At 36.2% G+C, this 21,916-nt stretch overlaps 2 protein-coding genes, 1 non-coding gene and 1 pseudogene across 5 annotated transcripts; 1 reads left to right on the plus strand and 3 right to left on the minus strand.

Annotated features, from left to right (window-relative positions):
• Positions 1–1,266: 1,266 nt before the first annotated feature.
• LOC143631421 (putative receptor-like protein kinase At1g49730) lies at positions 1,267–10,266 on the plus strand. Of its 3 annotated transcripts, none has more exons than XM_077100194.1 (10): positions 1,267–1,443; positions 3,736–4,287; positions 4,931–5,221; positions 5,696–5,957; positions 6,051–6,103; positions 6,182–6,249; positions 6,340–6,429; positions 8,011–8,095; positions 8,607–9,134; positions 9,814–10,266. In XM_077100194.1, the coding sequence occupies exons 1-9, from the start codon at positions 1,350–1,352 to the stop codon at positions 9,131–9,133; spliced, it is 2,022 nt and encodes a 673-aa protein (XP_076956309.1). In that variant the 5' UTR covers positions 1,267–1,349; the 3' UTR covers position 9,134; positions 9,814–10,266. The 3 variants fall into 3 exon arrangements, with proteins under 3 accessions (XP_076956309.1, XP_076956310.1, XP_076956311.1); XM_077100195.1 differs by having other exon boundaries at positions 3,739–4,287; XM_077100196.1 differs by lacking the exons at positions 8,607–9,134; positions 9,814–10,266 and having other exon boundaries at positions 8,011–8,150.
• Positions 10,267–10,584: 318 nt separating this feature from the next.
• Positions 10,585–13,488, minus strand: LOC143631404 (thioredoxin M3, chloroplastic pseudogene; annotated as a pseudogene).
• A 282-nt stretch (positions 13,489–13,770) lies between these two features.
• TRNAR-UCU (transfer RNA arginine (anticodon UCU)) lies at positions 13,771–13,843 on the minus strand. Its single transcript has one exon. It is a non-coding gene; the product is annotated as a tRNA-Arg (tRNA).
• Positions 13,844–15,118: 1,275 nt separating this feature from the next.
• Positions 15,119–21,229, minus strand: LOC143631422 (methylcrotonoyl-CoA carboxylase beta chain, mitochondrial-like). Its single transcript, XM_077100197.1, has 10 exons — positions 20,984–21,229; positions 19,895–20,014; positions 18,042–18,476; positions 17,873–17,963; positions 17,061–17,302; positions 16,797–16,961; positions 16,376–16,450; positions 16,135–16,266; positions 15,973–16,029; positions 15,119–15,381 (listed from the first exon to the last, which is right to left on the minus strand). Exons 1-10 carry the CDS (start codon positions 21,182–21,184, stop codon positions 15,178–15,180), a joined length of 1,722 nt encoding a protein of 573 aa, XP_076956312.1. The 5' UTR covers positions 21,185–21,229; the 3' UTR covers positions 15,119–15,177.
• Between the last annotated feature and the right edge of the window lie 687 nt (positions 21,230–21,916).

Consider the following 21,916-nt stretch of genomic DNA (forward strand, 5'->3'; position numbering starts at 1 on the left):
AACCTAAAGAAAACCGGTAAAAAAATTATTAAAAACTAATGACAACAAGATGGATGTATTTAGTATAATTTGGATTTAATAATAAACAACAAAGTATAAAACAAAAATGTTGACGCTAATGTTGTTCATTATTGACAATCATTGATATAAAACAACAAAAAAATCATAGATTATTAGTATATCCTTATATAAAAATAAGTATTTTATTTGTTAATTTAAAAGCATACGTTATCACAAAACTCTATCAATAAAATTCTATTGGTAAGATTAAGACTCCATATATCGTACTTTTGTATAAAAATATATCGTAACTATTAAGTATCATCATAGATTGGTCTCCGGTATTCGAGAAATGGAGATATCATGTTGATAGCCATGAAAAATCCAATAATTTTGAAAAACCCAATACTTTTTTTTCTTTTTCTGGGCAGCACAAGCTCACATTCTACTATTCCATGAAAATTCCAATACTTTGTTTTCCTTTTCTGGAATAGCGTTTGGATCCACCGTCAATACCTGAGTTAACCTTCCTGAAACGGGATGTCAACTGTCCATACTGATTTTGACGCTCCAGGCCTGACTCACTCAAAAACACCATCAAGTAGGAAACTCACCACTATGAGAAAAGTAAACCCCATTGAGTCAGATTTTGAACCAGAGACATCTCAAATTAACCATCATCCCCATGCCATTGTGTCAAAAAGCCAATTACAAAAAACATCATCATCAACGTACTCAGTAAATCCAACCAATAGCAAAGCTATGGTAGGGTATGAGGAAAGTAAGATGTAGGTAGACAGTCTTACATCTACCCTATATGAATAGGGAGACTGCTTCCGGTGAAACCTCCGACTCGATAGGCATCAAGCCTTGGACATAAGACAAATAACACTCAACCATCGGGACACCGGCCGATTGGTGCATGTACCCTTATCTTTCGGCTATCAACGCCACCACATGATGCCTGATTAACCTTCCGCCACTTTTAACGTTATTTTCGCAAGATTAGTAAAATAACGTCAAAATCAGTGTAATTTCGCTTTTACCCACCCGAGAACCCAGAACGTAATTAAAAAAAAAACCCAGTATCTAATATCTAAAGGCACACTATGATAAAACCCAAGTAAATTTGAATAAAATAACAAACAAACACGAATACCTCGCTGCACACACACGCATCTGTCACGTAAGCAGTCTCCGCTAACCTACGCACCCACGATTCCATTCCATTTTCTTCTTCATCACACTACCGTACGCACTCACCATTCCAGTCACAACTAACTCACACACTCTTCTGTTATATTATTATTATTATTATAACCTTCTGCATCAACTTCTCATCATCAACAATGGCGACTTACACGTGGACTCTACTCATACTCTCTCTACCGTTACTCGTCAATACACTCCTCTGTTCTGCAATGACGTCAGCAGTAGCTTCACGTGAGTCAATCCTGTTACGTATTTCGTAATATATAAGTTTCGTTACTGATATTATTATTATTATTATTATTATTATTATTATTATTATTCGATTTTAGGTTTGAAGTTGATCGATAGTGTTATTTGCTTATTGTGTGATTAGTTTCGGAAACTAGAGGTTAAGTATTCGACTATTCGTTCGTGTGAATGCTTCGGTGCATTTTAGCTGTAATTAGTTGCGTAATTTAGCAACGAATGCGTAGATTTAGTTTCGTTACGGATAATATTATTCGATTTTTAGGTTTTAAGTTGATCGATAGCTTCGGAAACTATAGGTTAAGTTATTGTGTGAATTTAAGCTGTAATTACTTTCGGAAACTGTAGATTATATTACGAGTTTTGTAATGTTTTAGTTTCGTTAATGATAATATTATTCGATTTTAGGTATTAAGTTGATCGATAGTGTTATTTGCTTATTGTGTGATCAATTTCGGAAACTAGAGGTGAATTTAGCTGTAATTATTTGCGACTGTTGATTAGTTGAGTAATTAAGCTACGAATGCTTGTTATTATCTCTTCGAATATGTAGATTTAAGTTGTTACTGATAATATTATTCGATTTTAGGTTTTAAGTTGATCGATAGTGTTTTTTGCTTCTTGTGTGATTAATTTCGGAAACTAGAGGTTAAGTTTCCGTTCGTGTTTACGATTATATGCATTTTAGCTGTAATTAGTTGTGACTGTTGATTTGTTGCGTAATTTAGCTACGAATGCGTAGATTTAATTTCGTTATTTGATTTTAGGTTATGATTTTGTGTGAATTTAAGCTTTGATGACTTCTGACTGTTGATTTTTTGCGTGATTTTACTACGAAGTACGAATGTTCGTTATTATTTGTTAGAATGCGTAGATTTAGCTTCGTTACCGAGAATACTGTTCGATTTTAGGTTTGAACTTGATCGATAGCTTGTGTGATCAATTTTGGAAACTATAGATTATGATTTCGTGTGAATTTATCTGTAATTACTTCCGACTGTTGATTAGTAACTTAGCTACGAATGTTTGTTGTTATTTGTCAGAATGTGTAGATTTAGTGTTAGCAATTAGTGCACAAGTTAGCAGTTTATATTCGGTTGGACGGAGGTGAAAAGAGTGATGTGAACTCAGTAGTTCTTTATTTAAGGTTTTGAGTTGGTTATTATGATCTAATCTGGAAGGATTTGTGTTAAAGAAGATACCGGAAACAGCAGACAGTTGTACTGTACTAGTTACGATTCGCTTCTGAAATCAGTTGTGATATTCAACTTATGCAGGGGTGTAAACGATCGAGCACGAGCTTGACTCGGCTCGAGCTCAGTTCGTTTTTACTTGCAAGAGCTCGAGCTTGACTCGTTTCGAGCTCTTTTTCTAGAGCTTGGATCGTGAGTCGTTTATGCAAGCTCGAGTTCGTCTCGTATATTATTTAATAATTAATTTATTTACATGTTAAATTAATGTTATATATTTTGAGAAAGTTCAAACGAGCCTATGCTTGGCTCGAGCTCGTGTATAGTACCTTAAACGAGCCAAAGCTCGGCTCGAGCTCAGCTATGCAGCATGAAACTAATACATAGAAGTTCAAAAGAGTTAAAACATAAAAATACACAAGGCTTGAGCTCAGGTTCGATAACTAAATAAGCTTTATGTGAGGCTCTGGCTCGGTCGGCTCGTTTTGAGCTTTTTATCGACCCAATCCTGAGTTGCTCGCGAGCGGCTCAGCTCGTTGCAACCTATAAACTTAACTATTTCCGGCTCAAAAAATATGGTTCGTAACTGTCCTAGAATTTATGAATATGTAGTTGTGGTTGGAATAATTTGATCAGAGATGTTGGTTCTGCAATTCACTATACTTTTATGAGTACCTAAAGGGATGGTTACATTAATTATTCATTTATTCTCTGTGTAGCAGTACTCTGTAGACCTTTTAATATATGAGCATTTAATACAAGTAGATATGGTCAAATTTGAAATTATTGTTACTTCTTGGAGTTACATTAGTATGTACAAAACTCATAATGGTGCATCACAATCTGAAGTCCCTTTACAAACATAAAGAACGAGTGTTTCTGGGCCATCATAGAAACATGCACATGATCAAACCACTAATATAATATAAAGCTACAGAACAGAATTAAAAAATTGTTTCTCTATATAGATATTTTATGAAAGAGGTTACAACTGTTAACTGCTAAATCTACTTCTTCTTTTGGTGTTATGTGTTTAAAATCGTGTTTCATGACTAGTTTTCTCTCTTTTTCACTTGTTAAACTGTAGCAGGTTGCCCGTTAGACCTAAGTGGCTCTAATCTTACACGAGCTGCCACAATTTGTTCGGATGCAGAATCTAGAGCAAGTTGTTGTCGTTATATCAACGCACTTATTGCAGTTTCTATTGCTCGGTATGCAAACACAACTAACAACCTAGGTGTTTATCCAGAATTATCCAATACGTGTCTCCTAAATATATCCCAAAATTTAGAACTACATGGAATGACAAAAAAAGCTTTTGCATTTTGTGGATTTGGGACGAAAATTCCTGTCAATTATGAGTGTCTTGGAATGAAAACTGTCAACCAGATGCAGCAATCTCCAAATTTTTCTAATGTGACTCTACATTGCAGAGCACCATTAGGCGAAGAACGTTGTAATAGGTGTATAAATGCTGGAATGTTGTTTTTAAGAAATTTAGTGAAAGCAGGGGATAATATGACACTGAGCATCTGCAGGGATGCAACATATGTTGCTATTGCTAGCCAAATTGATGATGTTGCTGCTGTTAGGTTGGCTGACTGTTTTTTTGGAGTTCAAGGACTCAGTAGCACTCCTGGTAAGGCTGCACTTGAAGAAAATTTCATGATTTTTACTTAAAACCATATTATACTGATACTTTGTGCAAATTGCTTAATAAGGTAAATCAACTTTGATCCCATGAAATATAACAAAGTTTCAAGTTTATTGATAAAAAGAACCTCAAACTTTCACATTATTTTGTGTTCAAGGTTATCTGACTGGATTATTTGCCAGAATGCTGACATGCTGGTAACTTTGACCATGTTGCTTTGACCTAATGTCATGTTGATGTGGTGTTGACATGGTGCCAGGGACCGTTTAACGTTTAAGATTACCCTACTTGAAACTTTTTTTTGTGTTACTGAAAAAGAAATGAGACCAAAATTTGTTAAACTTATATAATAATTTCCTTTACTTTTAGGGGTGTTTGGGACTGCTTATTAAAATGCTTATCTGCTTCTTGATACACCAATAAGCTATTTTGAGGTTGTTTGGATTGCTTATTTAAACTACTTATCTGAATGAAATAAGTTGTTTTGAATAAGCAGTTTTAATAAGAAATCTCTGACTTACTTTGAGGCCGAAATGAATATTTCATATGTTTCATCTTATATTTAAATATTTCATTTTTGTTGATCGACAGTTGTAATGTTAACTGTATTTGTTGCATTTATTTGTAGATTTTACAGGATCCTCTCCCCCTAGCTTTCCACCTGAGTCATCTCCAAGCCCATTTGTTTCTGTAGGCCCAAGTCAAAGCTCTTTGACCATACCTAGAACTCGACACCATCCCTACCATCTGTCATTGGTTCCTGTTGTTGGCATCGCGGTTACCGCACTAGCCGTTATGATGCTGGTATTAATGGTTTTCCTTATTCGTAGAAAAGCTAAAGAACTTAAAGGGCATGAGATGCCAACTAATAAAACCTCAATGGACACAATGTCTCAGCCAACAAAAAAGTTCCAAGAAGGTAATTATTTTCTTACCTAGAGGTGCCAAAAGCATACAGAATGACAAAAATGCCTTTTTTTTTTTCTGAAAAGACAACGGTTTTAACCAATAACACATTGACACTTCATCAGCTGTTTTTGTCTTTTCAAAATAGTCAAGGGTATTTCCGTCATCTGAAAAGTTTTTGGCCAAACTTGATAAATATATGAATGAAATCGGTTATATACTTGGGTGACCTCTAAAGCAGTTTCAACACATCGGTGGCCTTAAGTTGAATACTTGGGTGGCCTCCACATACATTATCCCAAATATGTATTATTACAATAATAAGATTATTTTGAAATAAACTGATTTTGAAGGTTGTGGGTGATTTTCGACCGTTCAACCTGTTCCATTTTAACCAAAAATTTCCTCATTTAATATATCAGCTGCAATGCATGTGTGTGTCTCTTTCATTTTTAGATTTTTTTAAACAACGTGGATGTTTCTGCAGGTCCATCATCTATGCTAACAAAATTCAGTTATAAAGAAACTAAAAAAGCAACGAACAATTTTAACACCATTATTGGACAAGGAGGATTTGGGACTGTATATAAAGCTCAGTTTAGTGATGGTTCAATAGTAGCAGTTAAACATATGGATAAAGTTTCTGAACAAGCTGTGGAAGAATTCTGCAGAGAAATTTTGCTTCTTGCTAGACTTCATCATCGTCATCTTGTTGCCTTGAAAGGATTTTGCATTGAAAAGCATGAAAGGTCATTTATACCCTCATACATTAACATATGTTTCTTCTTCTGCTTATTATTAATTTAGAGGTGATGATTTTGACCCGTTACTTATTAATGTAGGTTTCTCATGTATGAATACATGGCAAATGGGAGCCTAAAGGATCATCTTCACAGTATGAATCTTAATTTATTTTATTTTCTATTTCTTTAACTTGTTTTCGTCTTTCTAAATTACTTATGCTTTTGTGCAGATCCAGGCGTCGCCCCGTTGAGTTGGCAGACACGAATTCAAATTGCAATTGACGTGGCAAACGCCTTGGTAATAATACCAATGATTTGACATATATTTGGAAATGATATTTTATATATAAAACATTTATTTGTCCTCATTTTATAATTTTGCATTCAGGAATACCTCCACTTCTACTGTGATCCTCCTCTGTGTCATAGAGACATCAAGTCCAGCAATATATTGCTTGATGAGAATTTCGTAGGAAAGGTAATGACTAATGACAAATTGACTATTTTATCCTTCAAATTTTGTAGAGTAAACTGCATAAATTAGAAACTTTTTGGTTTTAGCACCAACTTTGAATTAGGCACGAAGTATAAGCCAATTTGCAACTTATTTATGACTTTAGTATCCGACTTCATTTTTAAATTGTTGCCATGTCATCTGCCACATACGCAAACATGCTTCTGTGAAAAACATATTGATCCTTTTATATATAACACAAACCGAACTACATCTGGATAATGGGTAAGCGAGCAACAAGCTGCGCCGCTATCCCCTTTTGAATCGCAAAGCCTATTCTACTAAATATAAATCCTTGGTTCCTCGGGCTCTGTGAGTCACTGTGGACCACCTTCTGCACCCGCTCCAAGAAGCGAACCGCCTCGGGAGCTAGGGATCCAAAAGTGTCGAAGGCAAATGGAATGAACACGTGCTGATTCTCCAAACACGATGTCTCATGCTTAGCAACCTTCCTAGACTCCGCTCTCAAAACCGCCTGTCCCGGTACGAAGCCACTGTCTCTCAGCCCCACCAACGGGGACACCCCAGTGAGGTCAACACACGCATGCTTACCCCCTGCCCAGCCAAACACAAGAACATCCGCAGGGCGCAGGGTAGATCTTCCCTCACGCGGATCAGTCAAAAAGTTAACAGGTGCCTCTTTCTTGGCTGAGATCCCGGCACGTCTAAGCACATCCCATAACACATCTCTAACCCAGTCATGACGATACTTGAATCCCGGCAATTCCTTACAGTGGAGGGCATGCTCACCGAATCTATCCAAACAAGCTTTTTTACAAATGGGGCATAATTCATCTGGAGGGAAAAGGGGAATCATAAGCCGGTATTTAAGGATGGCTCTGTATTCAACTGCCGACATCCGTTGCCCAAGACCTTCAATGGGCACAACAGTCAAAAAATCCTAGGCATGAGCCCCCTTGAGACAAGCTAAAACTGCCTTTTGTCTCGGGGTCATATCGAATCGCTCCTCCAAATCATGTACGTGTTTACCATAAAGAGCACTCGCCAAGGTATGTTGAGGTTTCTTGGGGGCGGTCTCCTTATCAGTAAAACCGCCTATATCAAGGTTCGGGAGAGTTGTTCCAATATTACCAAGTGCAAAAGAGTAGTCAGGATCTACCCCCGTAACACCAGCGTTTCGCAGGACGTGGTCCTGCAATTTCCACGACTGAGACCTGGAAGCCACAAATGCATATGCGGAGACATCCTCAGCCGAGAAAATTCCTAAGCCTCCGAAACGCATAGGGAAGGAAGCCAACCTCTACTGGAGGTCCCCAAAATGCGGTCCTCCACACACAACAATATCTTCAATTGCCCCCCGCAGGCCCGCATCAAATATGGACACAGCCTCTTTGACATGTTCAGGTTGACAGGTCCGGAGCCCAAACACTAACTTAGCAACCCCCATGCACGAGCGTAACAAAAGGAGCTATCAATTTTGTTTACAATTATGTTTACAAGTTTGAAAAAATGACCATATCAATTTTCTTAGACCAAGGTTTTAAAATAAACGTAAAAGTTTATGTTCTAACAATTGTGATCCAGGTTGCTGACTTTGGCCTTGCATATGCATCTAAAGATGGATCCATCTGTTTTGAACCGGTTAACACAGAGATCAGAGGAACTCCTGGTTAGAACACATTTATTTTCTATAGAGCCAAGATAAGTAAAATGGTAACCAACTTTGGTGGGCCCGAGGAGTTTTTCTAACAGGTTTTCATGGTTATAGAAAAAAATTTGGTCAAAATTTTTTTTTGGACTAGAAAAAACAATCTGAATTTCAAAAAAATAAATAAAAAGATTTAAGGTAATCTTTTAAGTAAACCGGGCACCTTGAAAAAAGTCAACCACGGGTCATTGTTACTTGTATGACTTGGTTGCCTTTTATCATTTTCATTTTTTTAAGCTTTAATAACTTTTTAGCCTAAAAAAGTTACCCAAAAGGCCAAAATATAAAAGAGCAAATGTCAAAAAGGAAAAAAGCCCTAAGCAATTTTGATATTTTCAAGAAAACTGGACCAGAAGTTGGTACTTTTTATCCAATTAGCATATTTCTACAACCATAAATACATGTGAAAGATTCTAATTTCTTTCTTTCTTTTTTCTTTTTTTTTTGTTTTTGCCTATTTTATTAAATTCAGGTTACATGGACCCCGAATACTTAGTCACACAAGAACTAAAAGAAAAAAGTGACATCTACAGCTACGGGGTCGTGCTACTAGAATTAATAACCTCTAAACGAGCCATACAAGACGACAAAAACTTAGTAGAGTTATGCCAACCGCTAATGACATCAGACTCAAGACTCGTTGACCTTGTGGACCCCGCAATCAGAGACACATTTGACTTTGACCAACTTCAAACACTAGTCACCCTTGTGAAATGGTGTACCCACAGAGAAGGGCGGGCCCGGCCTTCAGTCAAACAAGTATTAAGGCTTTTATACGAGTGTGTGGACCCCACACATAACGGTTTTATTGAAGCTGTGGTAACTGAAACGGGGAGAAACAGTAGAGGTAAATCACATAGGAGAGACGGGATTTTTAACCAAAGTTGGGATGCTGGGGTTTTGGCTTCTTCGTCTAGTACTTCGCGGTCTTATTGTAGTAGAAGCTTTCTGCTTGAAACTGGATCACCTCAATCGCCTTCAAATATTACCTCCGTTTAAGGTACTTAGCAAGTTTAAATTTGTTGATAAATGAGTTATTCAATTCAGTATGTTCATCTTTTAAGCTTGCATTTAATATACATTTGATACACATCCATCATTATTGACTGTCGAGTAGGGGTGTAAATGAGCCGAGCCAAGCCAAGCCCGAGCTTGCTCGAGATCGGCTCGTTTTGACTTGCGACTTGCGAGAGCTCAAGATCGGCTCATTTCGATCTCTTTTTCTAAACCTCGAGCTTGGCTTGTTTGTGGTTTTTTCAAGATTGAGCTCAGCTCGGGCTTGGGCTCAGATCGTTTATTATTTACTAACTATTTATGTACATTTTTAATTATTTTTATATAATTTGAGAAAAACCTTAAAACAAGCCAAAACTTGGCTCGAGCTCGTGCGTGGTACCTTAAACGAGCCAAAGCGCAGCTCGAGTTCGGCTGTGCAATGGGAAATTATTACATAAAAGTCAAAGAGTTAAAACTAAAATATACACGAGGCTCGTATAGATCTTCCATAGCTCGGGCTTGATAACTAAACCAACTTTATTGGAGGCCTGGGCTTGAGTCATTTTAAGCATTTTATCAATTCTGTCTCAAGTAACTCGTGAGCTTCTCGGCTCATTTGCACCCGTATCGAGGATAATGGTGAATTAAGTGTCATACTAATCTAAGGTATGTATTTAACGCAGTTGGGAAAACATGGTGGAAATGTAACACGTGGATGGTTCGGTTCATAAATCATACATTGAGAAAACCGTAAAAATATTTCAGGGTACGTAAATATGGAGGCCTAAAGCGGTTGCTTTTTTTAATACAGTAGGGCCGGGCCGCCTATGGTTGGAGAAAGAGTTGGATGTGGAATAGACTTATGTAGTGAAATTACTCGATTAGCATTCGGTTATATAATGATGGTTTGGTTTCTATATTTTCATAACAAGTTGGTTCATTTTATGGACTGTTTGGATGACGCTATTCAAGCTCATTTGGATTCATAACAAGTTGGTTCATGCGTGGTGCGGTTCGGTGTGGTTTTGGGCTAAAACCAAGCTGAAAATCAAAACTTTGGTCTTTGGATTTTTTGAAACTGTTCGGTTTCGGTTTTTTCGGTTTTTGCCATTTGAGCTTGAAAATTTTAGCTGATAAAAAAAGTTGGTATTAAATAATTTTGTTAATTGTAAACTAGTAGACTATTATACATATTTATAAAATTCTTATAAATTACTTAAAAAAAATAAAATAAATAAAAATTTAGGAATTCGGTTCGGTTTTTTCAGTTTTTTTCGGTTTTTCTTACATGGAAAACCAAAAGAAAAACTAAACCGTTAGTTAGATTTGTAAAAAACATAAAACCAAACCATTTGTTTTAGCTTCGGTTCGGTTTTTTCGATTTTTTTTTCGGTTTCTTGCGCACCCTTAACCGACAAAGAAAACAACTCATGATGTAAAAGAAAGAAAAAACACTAACCCTTATTTTTCTATAAGAACACAAATGTTTCTTTTATGAGACTTGAACCCCCAACCTTATAGTCTGAGTTTATAACGCCGACCACAACCACAACACAAACCGTTTCTGTAACAACCCTAAACCGCGACAACAAATCAATCCAAATCCAGAATCAAACCATAAAAACAAAGCTAAACAACTTTACACATCCAATGTTCAAGATGATGATGACTGCAACATCCTTTCAATAGCAGCCACATAGAACTCTTTAGGCATGGTCCCAACCACTGACTCACACTTCTCACCATTCTTGAACAAGACCACTATCGGGACCGCTTTAATGTCGTATTCCTCAGCGATTCGTGGGTCCTTGTCAGCATTCAACACATAACAGTTGACCTTCCCTGCATACTCGGCTGCAATCTCGTCAATCACACGGTGCACCATTTGGCACGGTCCGCACCAGCTGGCGTAGAACTCCACTAGGACTGGTGCTTTGCTGTCGAGAACCGATGCGCCCCATGACTGCCCCGTCACCACCGTTGCTGTAATTATCAACAGTAGCCAAGCATTAATGTTTGACTGAAAAATTAGTATGTTTTTTGACTTTTTAAGTTAACAAGTACTGATGCAGCCCAGATAAAAGAAAATGGCATTTATAAAGAGAAACAAATTTTCCCTATAAAAATCCGAAAAACGTCAAAACAAAATTTGATAACGCATTTCACCGATCAAAATCAAACTCTGATTGAAAGACATGAAGAATATGAACGAACAAGAAGCAAAAAACACCGCGATTATTATGACACAAAAACGAAATCAAACATAAGTCTGGTGGTGTTTGGGACTGATTAAAGTTGTGCTTAAAAGTAAAAGCACATAATCAGCTTATTTCACGTAAGCGTAAACTTGTAATTTCAAATCCACCAAGAGTCACTGGTTTTGAAAATAAGCAATCTCAAACTGCTTATTGGAAACAACTTATTTAACCAGTGAAATGAGCACTTTTCATTATGCACACACTCAAAAGGACTTATCTGCTCTTAAAAACTGCAATAGATTAAAATGAGCATTCCCAAAGACCCCTTAAAACTGGCAAATATTACGAAAATATCCAAATAGTTTAAACAAGTATTAACTGAGACACTGAGTGAAGTATATGTATTTTCCATCAAAGTTTTACTTGTCATTCAAGTTAAGTAACATACTAACATGCAAGGAATCACACTTAAGCCAGTAAATGAACATCCATGACAAAACAAAAACTATGCTAAAAGCACATTATAATAACTAGAAACACTGCATGCGGTGCGCACATATAATGTATATATGTGTGAACCCTCGGGTGGGCAAAAGTGAAATTGCACTAATTTTGACGTTATTTTACTAATCTCGTGAAACTAACGTTAAAAGTGGCGGAAGGTTAATCAGGCATCATGTGGTGGCGTTGATAGCCGAAAGACAAGGGTACATGCACCAATTAGCGGTGTCCAGATTGTTGAGTGCATGTGCCTTATGTCCAAGGCTTGATACAAAACTACTATCGAGCCGGGGGTCTCACCGGAAGCAGCCTCTCTATCCCTAAGGGGTAGAGGTAAGGTTGTCTACATCTTACCCTCCTCAGACCCTACCATAGCTTTGCTATTGGTGGAATATACTGAGTACGATGATGATGATGATGATGATGATGATGATAGTCAGTTTCAAAATACAAATCCAACTTATTAATTAATTAATTAATTTATTTATTTATTATTATTTTATTTTTTTTGCTAGTTAAGCTAATTAAGAGGTTACATTTGTTGACATATTTCCATAGGTTGGCTTCTTTATTCATGTTGAATTAAGTATATATACAGCTATGATCACAACTTTATTTATTTCTAAAGCCTATAAACAATATTATATTAAGTAATCTCTTAGATGAACTAAAAACTAGAAAACCCCAAATTTGATCCAACTCAAACGAGCCAAGCTGCTTGAGATTGGTTCGATAAAAAGCTCGAAACAAGCCAACCCTTATCGAGCCCCGAACCTTAAATGAATCTTGTTTAGTTATTCAGCCAGAGCTTGATCCTTGTATGGGAGGATCTTTTAGGCTTGTCAAGTTTTGAACTTTTTAGGACTTGTGTCCGAGCTTAAACGAGCCGAGCCTCTGCTCGGCTCATTTACACCTCTAACTTTAGGAAACAAAACCCCCTAATTCAATCACTACACTCTAATTTCAATTTTAATCAACGATAGTAGATGTGGGCAAAAGAACCGGTTAACGAACTGGTTTTAAACCGATTATGTAGAAACTGGTTCTGAACCGGTTTGTGATTTTCTCCATCGAAACCAACCAAACCCATCATAATCTGGTCACAAACCGGTTTAGACTTTTGTTGACCCAACCGAACCGATTTGTGCACCTCTAAAAATGATAGTAGTAGATTCCACTAATATCAGCATTTATTTTAGCAAATACCCGTACCGTACCGAACACAGTCCGTACGCCTACGGGTATCAATTGATTGATCTAGCATTGGATTCATTTGCATTCCACTAATCAATCACTACTTAATTTAATAATAATAATAATAATAATAATAATAATAATATACGATGTCAGTAATTAGGAAAGAAATCATGGTAGCTACTAGATCATCAATGGCTCAATAAGATCTTGTTCATTAATTAATTACTTACTTAGATGAGTGAATTGAAAGATACCATACATACCTTTGGACGGGTGTCTCATTGAGAGGAGTGGAACAGAGGATTTGGTTTTGATTGGACGGAAGGAGGAGAAGAATCCATTAATATTATTATTATTATGCAGAGGAGACACAAACAATGAAGATCGTAAGGCTAATTGGAATTGAGTGTTATTAAGTTGAGGTAAATAATAACAAGAACATGATGATAATGAAACCGCCATTCTTGTTATTATTAATACTGCTTCTAAAGACTAACTTTGATTATTATTATTAATATTATTAGATGAGAGCAAAATGAGATCGGATCGGTGACGTGGTTGGTAGTGAAGATGAATATTATAATTAAAATGAAATTTGATTGTGAAGAATTGTGAAAGTGATGGTGAAGAAGAAGAAGACATGTGAATATATAATGACGTGGTTCGTGGAAAACAAGAACTGCGTGTTTTTTAATAATAATAATAATAAAATATTGGAAAAATATTAAAGGAAAAGTTTAAAAGCACGCCCAGTGGGACTCGAACCCACAATCGCCTGATTAGAAGTCAGACGCCTTATCCATTAGGCCATGGGCGCCATTATGTTGTAATGCTTTCATTTGTTTTCTATCTAAGAATACTTATAGACATATTATTATATTTGTATATTCTACAAAACAAAAAACCAAGTCATGTTTTATTTTATAGATTGGCCACAAAGTTTTTATGTATTGATATAGTACTGCAATGCGTCAATTAATCGCTAGTTCCTACTCAATTGATTAAATTTGGACTAGTCATCTAGTTAATTAAGCAATGGTCAAATTCGACCAGGCTTAGGCGGCATTTTCTAATGAGGTTCCAGCCAGAATCGGCGTTTTCCGAAAAGATTCCAGCTAAATTCAACAGCTTCCAATGAGATTCTGGCCAAAATAAATGTGTATATATAAAATTAAAAATTGCATATAAAAATATGTGTGTATATATAACTGAAAATTATACATTAAAGTTCAATCCGGTTAATTGTTAGTTCTTACCCCACCACCCGACTGGTGACTAGCAATTTCCACAACACTTGATATAAACTATACCATGTATCAGTACCATAACAAACATACTCAGTCATTTTCATAAAACGAAGCAAACATAGTTGTGTGATAAAACTATACCATTCGCAGGGAGTGTAAGCGCAACGAACCGATACCAATCGAGCAAACTTCGAGATGGTATCCGCTTTATCAGAATTAGTGTAGGTAATTGTTTCTATGGTTTTCGATTGATGTAACATATATTGATTATTTTTTTTATTGAATATAACTTATAAAATTTTTATTATGCAATCACAACACGCTTATTTTGGTCAGAATCTCGCTAGAAACCACTGATATTGGTCTAAATCTCACCGGAAACCACCAATTTTGGCCGGATTTGAGCGATTAATTAGCCGAATAGCCCAAAATTAATCAGTGAAATGAATAGCGATTAATCGGGGATTAATCAGTGCCTAGTCAGGATTTTTGTAACACTAGATATACTCGAGTAAGCAATCAGGATTTTTGTAACACGGGATATACTCGAGTAAGCAAGTTTTTATGTTTTGGTTAATCCGGCTTAATATCACATAATACCATATCCTACCCATTCCCATAAAAGTTTTTAAAACTAATCTCATACCTGATACCGTAATCTCATACCTGATACCGTAATACGGGAATACCTATCCAAAATGTTTCGTGTTTCCCGCTGTTAAGATTCTTTTCCATCTCTATTTATTATGATCAAAAACCAGTATCGACGGTTTGGCCTAAAAACCGTGAACACCCCTGATAGGGGTTGTAGTTAAATACATAACTCACAAAAGGAGATTATGTAAAAACAGTTTTTACAGTAGCTCATATCAAAGCTACAAATTCTTTTACATGACATAAATGTTTACATTCTAAACACACCAAATTTAGTGGTTTGTGCGGGGCGATTCCTAGAAGCAGAGATGCAGAGTCCCAATACTTTTCGGGTGTCAGCAGGGTTGATAATCCCATCGTCCCATAATCTTGCTGTTGAATAATATGCACTGCTTTCTCTATCGTACGCCTCGATAAACTTCCCCTTGTACTTCTCTTCCTCTTCCTTTGACCACTGTAAGTCAAATCAATTATTAAAGGCCGTCCAAAAAATTATGACCAATTATTAAAACTCCTAATAACCCGATTAAACCATTTTGACCAAAGACATAACTAGACTTACAAATGAACCGAGTGAACATGAACGGAGCATGTAAACGAATGAAGATAAACGAACATAAATGAACGAACTTCCCGCTGAACGGTTCACGAACAGTTCAGTTCGTGTACCAGCCTAGACTTGATATACGAGAATAGCCTTTTGACCCGTAAAGTTGATGTCTACTCACTCGAGTTCACTGTAATCTTTGGGATCACAAGGTCCTTCAAGATAAAGCTAGTAAAAAGATAACACGTGTCCAATATAATATCACGTAATTAGGATACGTGTCATCTTATTAGTGGATTTTTTCAGTGATGGGTATCTCCCCCTAAACTGTATGATGGCCGGTACAAACGTCGTTTTGTTATTGATTTTTTAAAAAAAATTACAAGAATCAATTATTATAATTTGGTTGGTCAAAATGGTTATTTGGGTGATTTTCCCTTTTAAAAAACATTATAAAAAAGTCAAAGTCAAAGTAAACAAGACATCGAATGCCATTACCTGGATTCCCGCTTTTTTCATCTTGCTCTTTTCTATTTGAGACATCACACCAGCCGCCTGTAAATTTGTAAAACAATATAACATTTTAATATATAATTCACTCTGTGCAAATTGCAAATTTTAATATAAATATTGACTATTTTTTTTTTAAATCTGGCATACCTGAGGACCACCCATCACACCTATTTTAGCGTTTGGCCAGAAGAACATAAAATCTGGATTATACGCACGCCCACACATTGCATAATTTCCAGCACCAAAGCTTGCACCAACAACGATAGTAATTTTAGGCACCTGTAAATACCAAATAAATATAATAATGTTAGTAATACCAAGAATAGATCTATATTATACAAAATGAGATGACTTCAAATGACGCCAACAATTTATAAAAGAAACTAACCTTTGCACAAGATACAGCCATCACCATCTTTGCTCCGGCTTTTGCTATACCGTTAGCCTCTGATTTTGATCCAACCTATCACGCAAACAAAATTTCCATATTGTTTATCCTCGTGTTCGTTTATATCCGTTTGTCAAGAGTATAAAAGAACGATTCACGAACGAACATAACCGATAACCGAGTGAACATCAATTAAAGTAAACGTGAATATCAGTCAAGACTAAAAACTAATGAAACTAGACTAAGTTTTAGCAGGTATAAAAAATATAAACGAACGAACTTAACCTAACGAACATAAACGAACAAATGAGATATATGTTCATGTCCAATTCTAATAACTAAACAAACCAAAAAACTTGTTCATGTTCGTTTGTTTTATTTATTAAATAAACTAACTTGTTTACAGGCCTAGATGACATACCATGAATCCTGTAATATTTTGAAGGAACACCAATGGAATGTTCCGTTGAGAACATAATTCAATAAAGTGAGTTCCTTTTAACGCAGATTCATTAAACAACACTCCATTGTTTCCTATAATTCCAACAGGCTGTCCAAGAATTCTAGCAAAGCCTGTTACAAGGGTCTGAAAAATAAAAAATAATAAAAAAAGGAATTAAAATGAATATCATTGTAACAAAAACTTAAATAAGTTAGGGTAAAAAGTGATAAACTTAGCCCTCACAGTGCCATACAATTGTTTGAATTCATCAAATTCACTTCCATCAACAATACGGGCAATAATCGAACGAATGTCAAATGACTGTTTTAGATCTGTGGGTGCGATTGACCGAAGCTCGTTGACATCGTAAACCGGCTCTTTGTAATCAGTAATAATGTTGTGAAAACCATTCACCGTTCCTTCATTTCCAGCTGTGTGTAAATTTTTAACAATATTCCTTCCTATTGAGAGTGCGTGCAGTTCATCTGTGCAAGTATGAATCACAAAAGATGTATTAGTTTAATTAGTTAAAGAACACTTGAAAGCATGTTACAAACGATCACTCGTAACATGCAGCAATGCTTTTAAAAAAACGAACGAACATGGACGAAAATTTATGTTCATGTGGTTTAAACGAAAGAACATGAACACGTGTCCTATTCATTCATTTATGTTCGTGAACGTTCGTTCATTTAATTCGTTTATGTATGTTAGTTTATATTTGTTTAAGTTCGTTAATATATTCATTTTTCGGCCCTTTACGACCTATTATAGTTTAAACAACTTTTTAGGCCCGACAGATTATTCTTCACATTATTTTTACCTAGTTTTAACTCAGTTATGTTCGTTCATCTATGTTCACTTATGTTCGTTTGTTTACATCCGCAGACCACTCATTTATAGTGTTAATGAACGAACATAAATGAACACAATCATGCTCATTTTCTTAATGAGAAAACAAGAACAAGAAAACCTCGCTAATTTAATCGTCCGTGTTCGATTGTATGTTCTGTTAAAGTAAAACGAACAAGGATGTATTCGCATAAGAAGTTTACCTTGTGCAAGATAATCTGAAACACCTGATACCTTGCAATGAACATCTGCACCCCCTAAATCTTCAGAAGACACTACCTCCCCAGTAGCAGCCTGAACAACAAATCATCCAACATATGATATAATACAAAATGTAACATAAAAGTTACCAAGAATGAAATTAAAACTAACCTTTACAAGTGGAGGTCCTGCTAAAAATATGGTGCCATTTCCTTTAACCATAACACTTTCATCGGCCATTGCAGGTATGTAGGCCCCACCCGCTGTGCAAGAACCTAACACAAGGGCAATTTGGGGAATACCTTCTGATGACATAAGGGCTTCGTTATAGAATATTCTACCAAAATGCTCTTTATCAGGAAAAACATCGGCTTGTTTTGGCAGAAAAGCACCGCCACTATCAACAAGATATAAACATGGTAATCTGCAATTAGCTGCAATTTCTTGGGCTCGAAGATGTTTTTTAACAGTAACAGGATAGTAAGTTCCTCCTTTAACTGTTGCATCGTTTGCTATAAACATACAAAGTTTTCCATGTACTGGTCCCATTCCAGTGACTATACCTCCAGATGGTAGAGGTTCTTCATATAACTCATGGCCTGCAAGCTTTCATCAAATAGAAAAAAGAAATAAACAGAAAAGCAAGAATTAATACTCATTATTTCTTATCATGTTAACCTAGAGATTCTATATGGAAGTTCTGCTTTCAAATTAGACTGTAACCAGTACATAAGATACAAGACATATCTTTGTAAAAGCTATCAATCCGGTGTTGGAATATATCCTAACATGACCTAATGGGATAATTTAGGGTTAGTTAATCAAGTAGATTGTTGGGCATACATTATCAGTGTATAACTAGGGGTGTAAATGAGCCGAGTCGAGCCTGAGCCCGTCTAGGCTTGAGCTCGGCTTGTTTTGAATTGCAAGAGCTCGGGCTTGAGCTTGGCTCGTTTCGAGCTTGGCTCATGAGCCGTTTTTAAAGCTCGAGCTCGGCTCGTTTATTATTTGTTATTTATTTACTATAGATTTTTTATTATTCTTATGTATTTTGAAAAAAACTTAAATGAGCCTAAGCTCGGCTCAAGCTTGTATACAGTACCTTAAATGAACCAGTACATAAGATACAAGACATATCTTTGTAAAAGCTATCAATCCGGTGTTGGAATATATCCTAACATGACCTAATGGGATAATTTAGGGTTAGTTAATCAAGTAGATTGTTAGGCATACATTATCAGTGTATAACTAGGGGTGTAAATAAGCCGAGTCGAGCCTGAGCCCGTCTAGGCTTGAGCTCGGCTTGTTTTGAATTGCAAGAGCTCGGGCTTGAGCTTGGCTCGTTTCGAGCTTGGCTCATGAGCCGTTTTTAAAGCTCGAGCTCGGCTAGTTTATTATTTGTTATTTATTTACTATACATTTTTTATTATTCTTATGTATTTTGAAAAAACCTTAAATGAGCCTAAGCTCGGCTCAAGCTTGTATACAGTACCTTAAATGAGCCAAAGCTCAGCTCGAGCTCGTTTATTATTTGTTATTTATTTACTATACATTTTTTATTATTCTTATGTATTTTGAAAAAACCTTAAACGAGCCTAAGCTCGGCTCAAGCTCGTGAACAGTACCTTAAATGAGCCAAAGCTCAGCTCGAGCTTGGCTTTAAAATTAATACATAGAAGTTCATAAGACGACACAAAGCTCATTAAGGCTCGACAATCCTAACAATCTTCCCAAACAAAGTTTATTAGAGTTTTATTTGAGGCTGAGCTTGGCTCGTTTCGAGCTCTTTATCGACTCGATCTCGATTAACTCACGAGCGGCTCAGCTCGTTTGCACCCCTATGATAACTAAGAAAAATTCCCCTGTACATCCAAATTCATGAACCTAAATCCTAACTAAAGTTACCTAATCTAACCATGATATTCGCAGTGAACAATTATAATCGAATTAAGCTAACCAAATCCTACAAACATGTATTTCAAAATTTCAATCACTTAAATGAAAACAAATGATTGGTTTGTAACCTGCGAAAGCTCAAGGAACGAAGAAGACGGATCCAGTAACCGATCGATTCTCTCTCTTGCAAGAAACTTGTTCCTACTTCTATGCCTCTTCACAGCCTCCTCACCTCCACCTTCGGTAACCTACTTACACAATTAACAAAAATTCATTACCAAAACTCACTTCCAACACTTTGCATAGTAGTAGCATGTAAACAGAAGTCAACTCTATAGTCAAAAGTAGTTAACATATTCACGATCGCTCATATACGTAACACAAACAGTTCGATTAACATCAAATTGCATATCGAAGGATGAATATTAGGTTAATTACACAATCAACACAGATTCATTACCTAAACTCACTTCCAACACTTGCATGGTAGCATGTAACCAGAAGTCAACTCTAAAGTAAAAAACAGTCAACATATTCACGATCGCTCAAATACGTAACACAAACAGTTCGATTGATTAACATGAAATCACATATCGAAAGATGAATAATATTATGTTAATTACACAATTAACGTGAAATTGGATAATTAATCAAAAGTTCACTTCCAACACTTGCATGTAAATCAAAAGTCTACTCTAAAGTCAAAATTAGCATCTAAAATCACATGAAATCGCATACCGAAGGATGATATTAAGTTAGTTACACAATTAACCTAATATCATTACCATAAGTTCACTTCCAACACTTGCATGTAATCAAAAGTCAACACTAAAGTCAAAATTAGCATCTAAAATCACATGATATTGCATACCGAAGGATGATATTAAGTTAGTTACACAATTAACCTAATATCATTACCATAAGTTCACTTCCAACACTTGCATGTAATCAAAAGTCAACTCTACAGTCAAAATTAGCATCTAAAATCACATGAAATCGCATATTGAAGGATAATATTAATTATTAAGTTGATTACACAATTAACCTAATATCATTACCGGCTTCTACATAATCGGTTTCAAACCGGTTCGATTTTCGGCAAGCTGCATGTAATCAGAAGTCAACTCTAGAGTCAAAATCAGCATCTAAAATCACGTGTTATATGAAATTACACAATTAACCTGATTAATATTAATATTAAACTCGTATGTATATACCTGACGGATACGAGAGTGAAGTTGATCCATAACTGACTCCATAACCGTACGGTTTCGAATAAACGAATCGGAGCTCCGATCGATACCGTCGGGTAGAACATTGGAGCTGAAATGTCGACTGATCGACGGCAGTAACACGGCGGCGTTGACCGGTGAACGCCGCCGATGTAATGCGGTTGTTCGTGATAGAAACCCTAACATTTCACCTTTTAACTGTGTGTGTAATAATAATAATAATAATAATAATAATATGAAGAAGAAGAAGAGAGTGGTTTGTTTGTTTATATACGACACGGAGGTGATGAGTATAGTAGAGAAGATAATAACGACACGGAAGTGAGTCACTGAGTTGGTTTGCTGTTGCTGGTGTGGTGTTCATATCTTATCTCGATGCCCATCCGTTGCTAATTTTAAATGATTTGAATAACCGAGCTCGAGCTCGACTCGTTCTAATTCTAACTCATTTTTGAAGCTCAAGCATGAGTTCAGTTCGTTTCGAGCTCTTTTGCTACAGCTCCATCTCAGCTCGTTTTGACTTATGAGAGATCGAACTCTAGCTCGGCTCGTTTTGAGCCCTTTTTCTAAAGTACGGCTCATTTTGAGCTCTTTACTAAAGGTCGAGATCAGCTTGTTTTGACTCATGAGAGGTCGAACTTGAGATCTGCTTGTTTCAAGCTCTTTTTCTAAAGCTCGAGCTCAGCTTGTTTACATTTATGAGAGCTCAAGCTTGAAAACTCGAGCTCGGATCGTTTCAAGCTATTTTTCTAAGACTTAGTTCGTTTCGAGCTTTTTTTAAAGCTCGAGCTTGGCTCGTTTCAATTTACGAAAACTCGAGCTCAACTTGTTTCGTGTTTTTTTTAAAGTTCGAGTCTGGCTCGTTTCAATTTACAAAAACTCGAGCTCGGCTTGTTTCGAGTCCTTTTCCAGCTTAGG

This window comes from Bidens hawaiensis, unplaced genomic scaffold (genome assembly GCF_021521415.1).
Source record: "Bidens hawaiensis isolate Kalapana, Puna unplaced genomic scaffold, B.hawaiensis_p1.1 tig00006068_1, whole genome shotgun sequence".
NCBI lineage: Eukaryota > Viridiplantae > Streptophyta > Magnoliopsida > Asterales > Asteraceae > Bidens > Bidens hawaiensis.

Excerpts from the sequence above, each read along its gene's own strand:
- LOC143631421 (XM_077100194.1), top strand. The coding sequence starts at position 1,350 with ATGGCGACTTACACGTGGACTCTACTCATACTCTCTCTACCGTTACTC. Across the intron at positions 6,250-6,339 it reads TTGACGTGGCAAACGCCTTG|GAATACCTCCACTTCTACTG; the intron begins GTAATAATACCA and ends TTTTGCATTCAG. Across the intron at positions 8,096-8,606 it reads AGAGATCAGAGGAACTCCTG|GTTACATGGACCCCGAATAC; the intron begins GTTAGAACACAT and ends TATTAAATTCAG.
- LOC143631422 (XM_077100197.1), bottom strand. The coding sequence starts at position 21,184 with ATGTTAGGGTTTCTATCACGAACAACCGCATTACATCGGCGGCGTTCA. Across the intron at positions 17,964-18,041 it reads CAGGACCTCCACTTGTAAAG|GCTGCTACTGGGGAGGTAGT; the intron begins GTTAGTTTTAAT and ends TTTGTTGTTCAG. Across the intron at positions 16,030-16,134 it reads GTGTGATGGGTGGTCCTCAG|GCGGCTGGTGTGATGTCTCA; the intron begins GTATGCCAGATT and ends ACAAATTTACAG.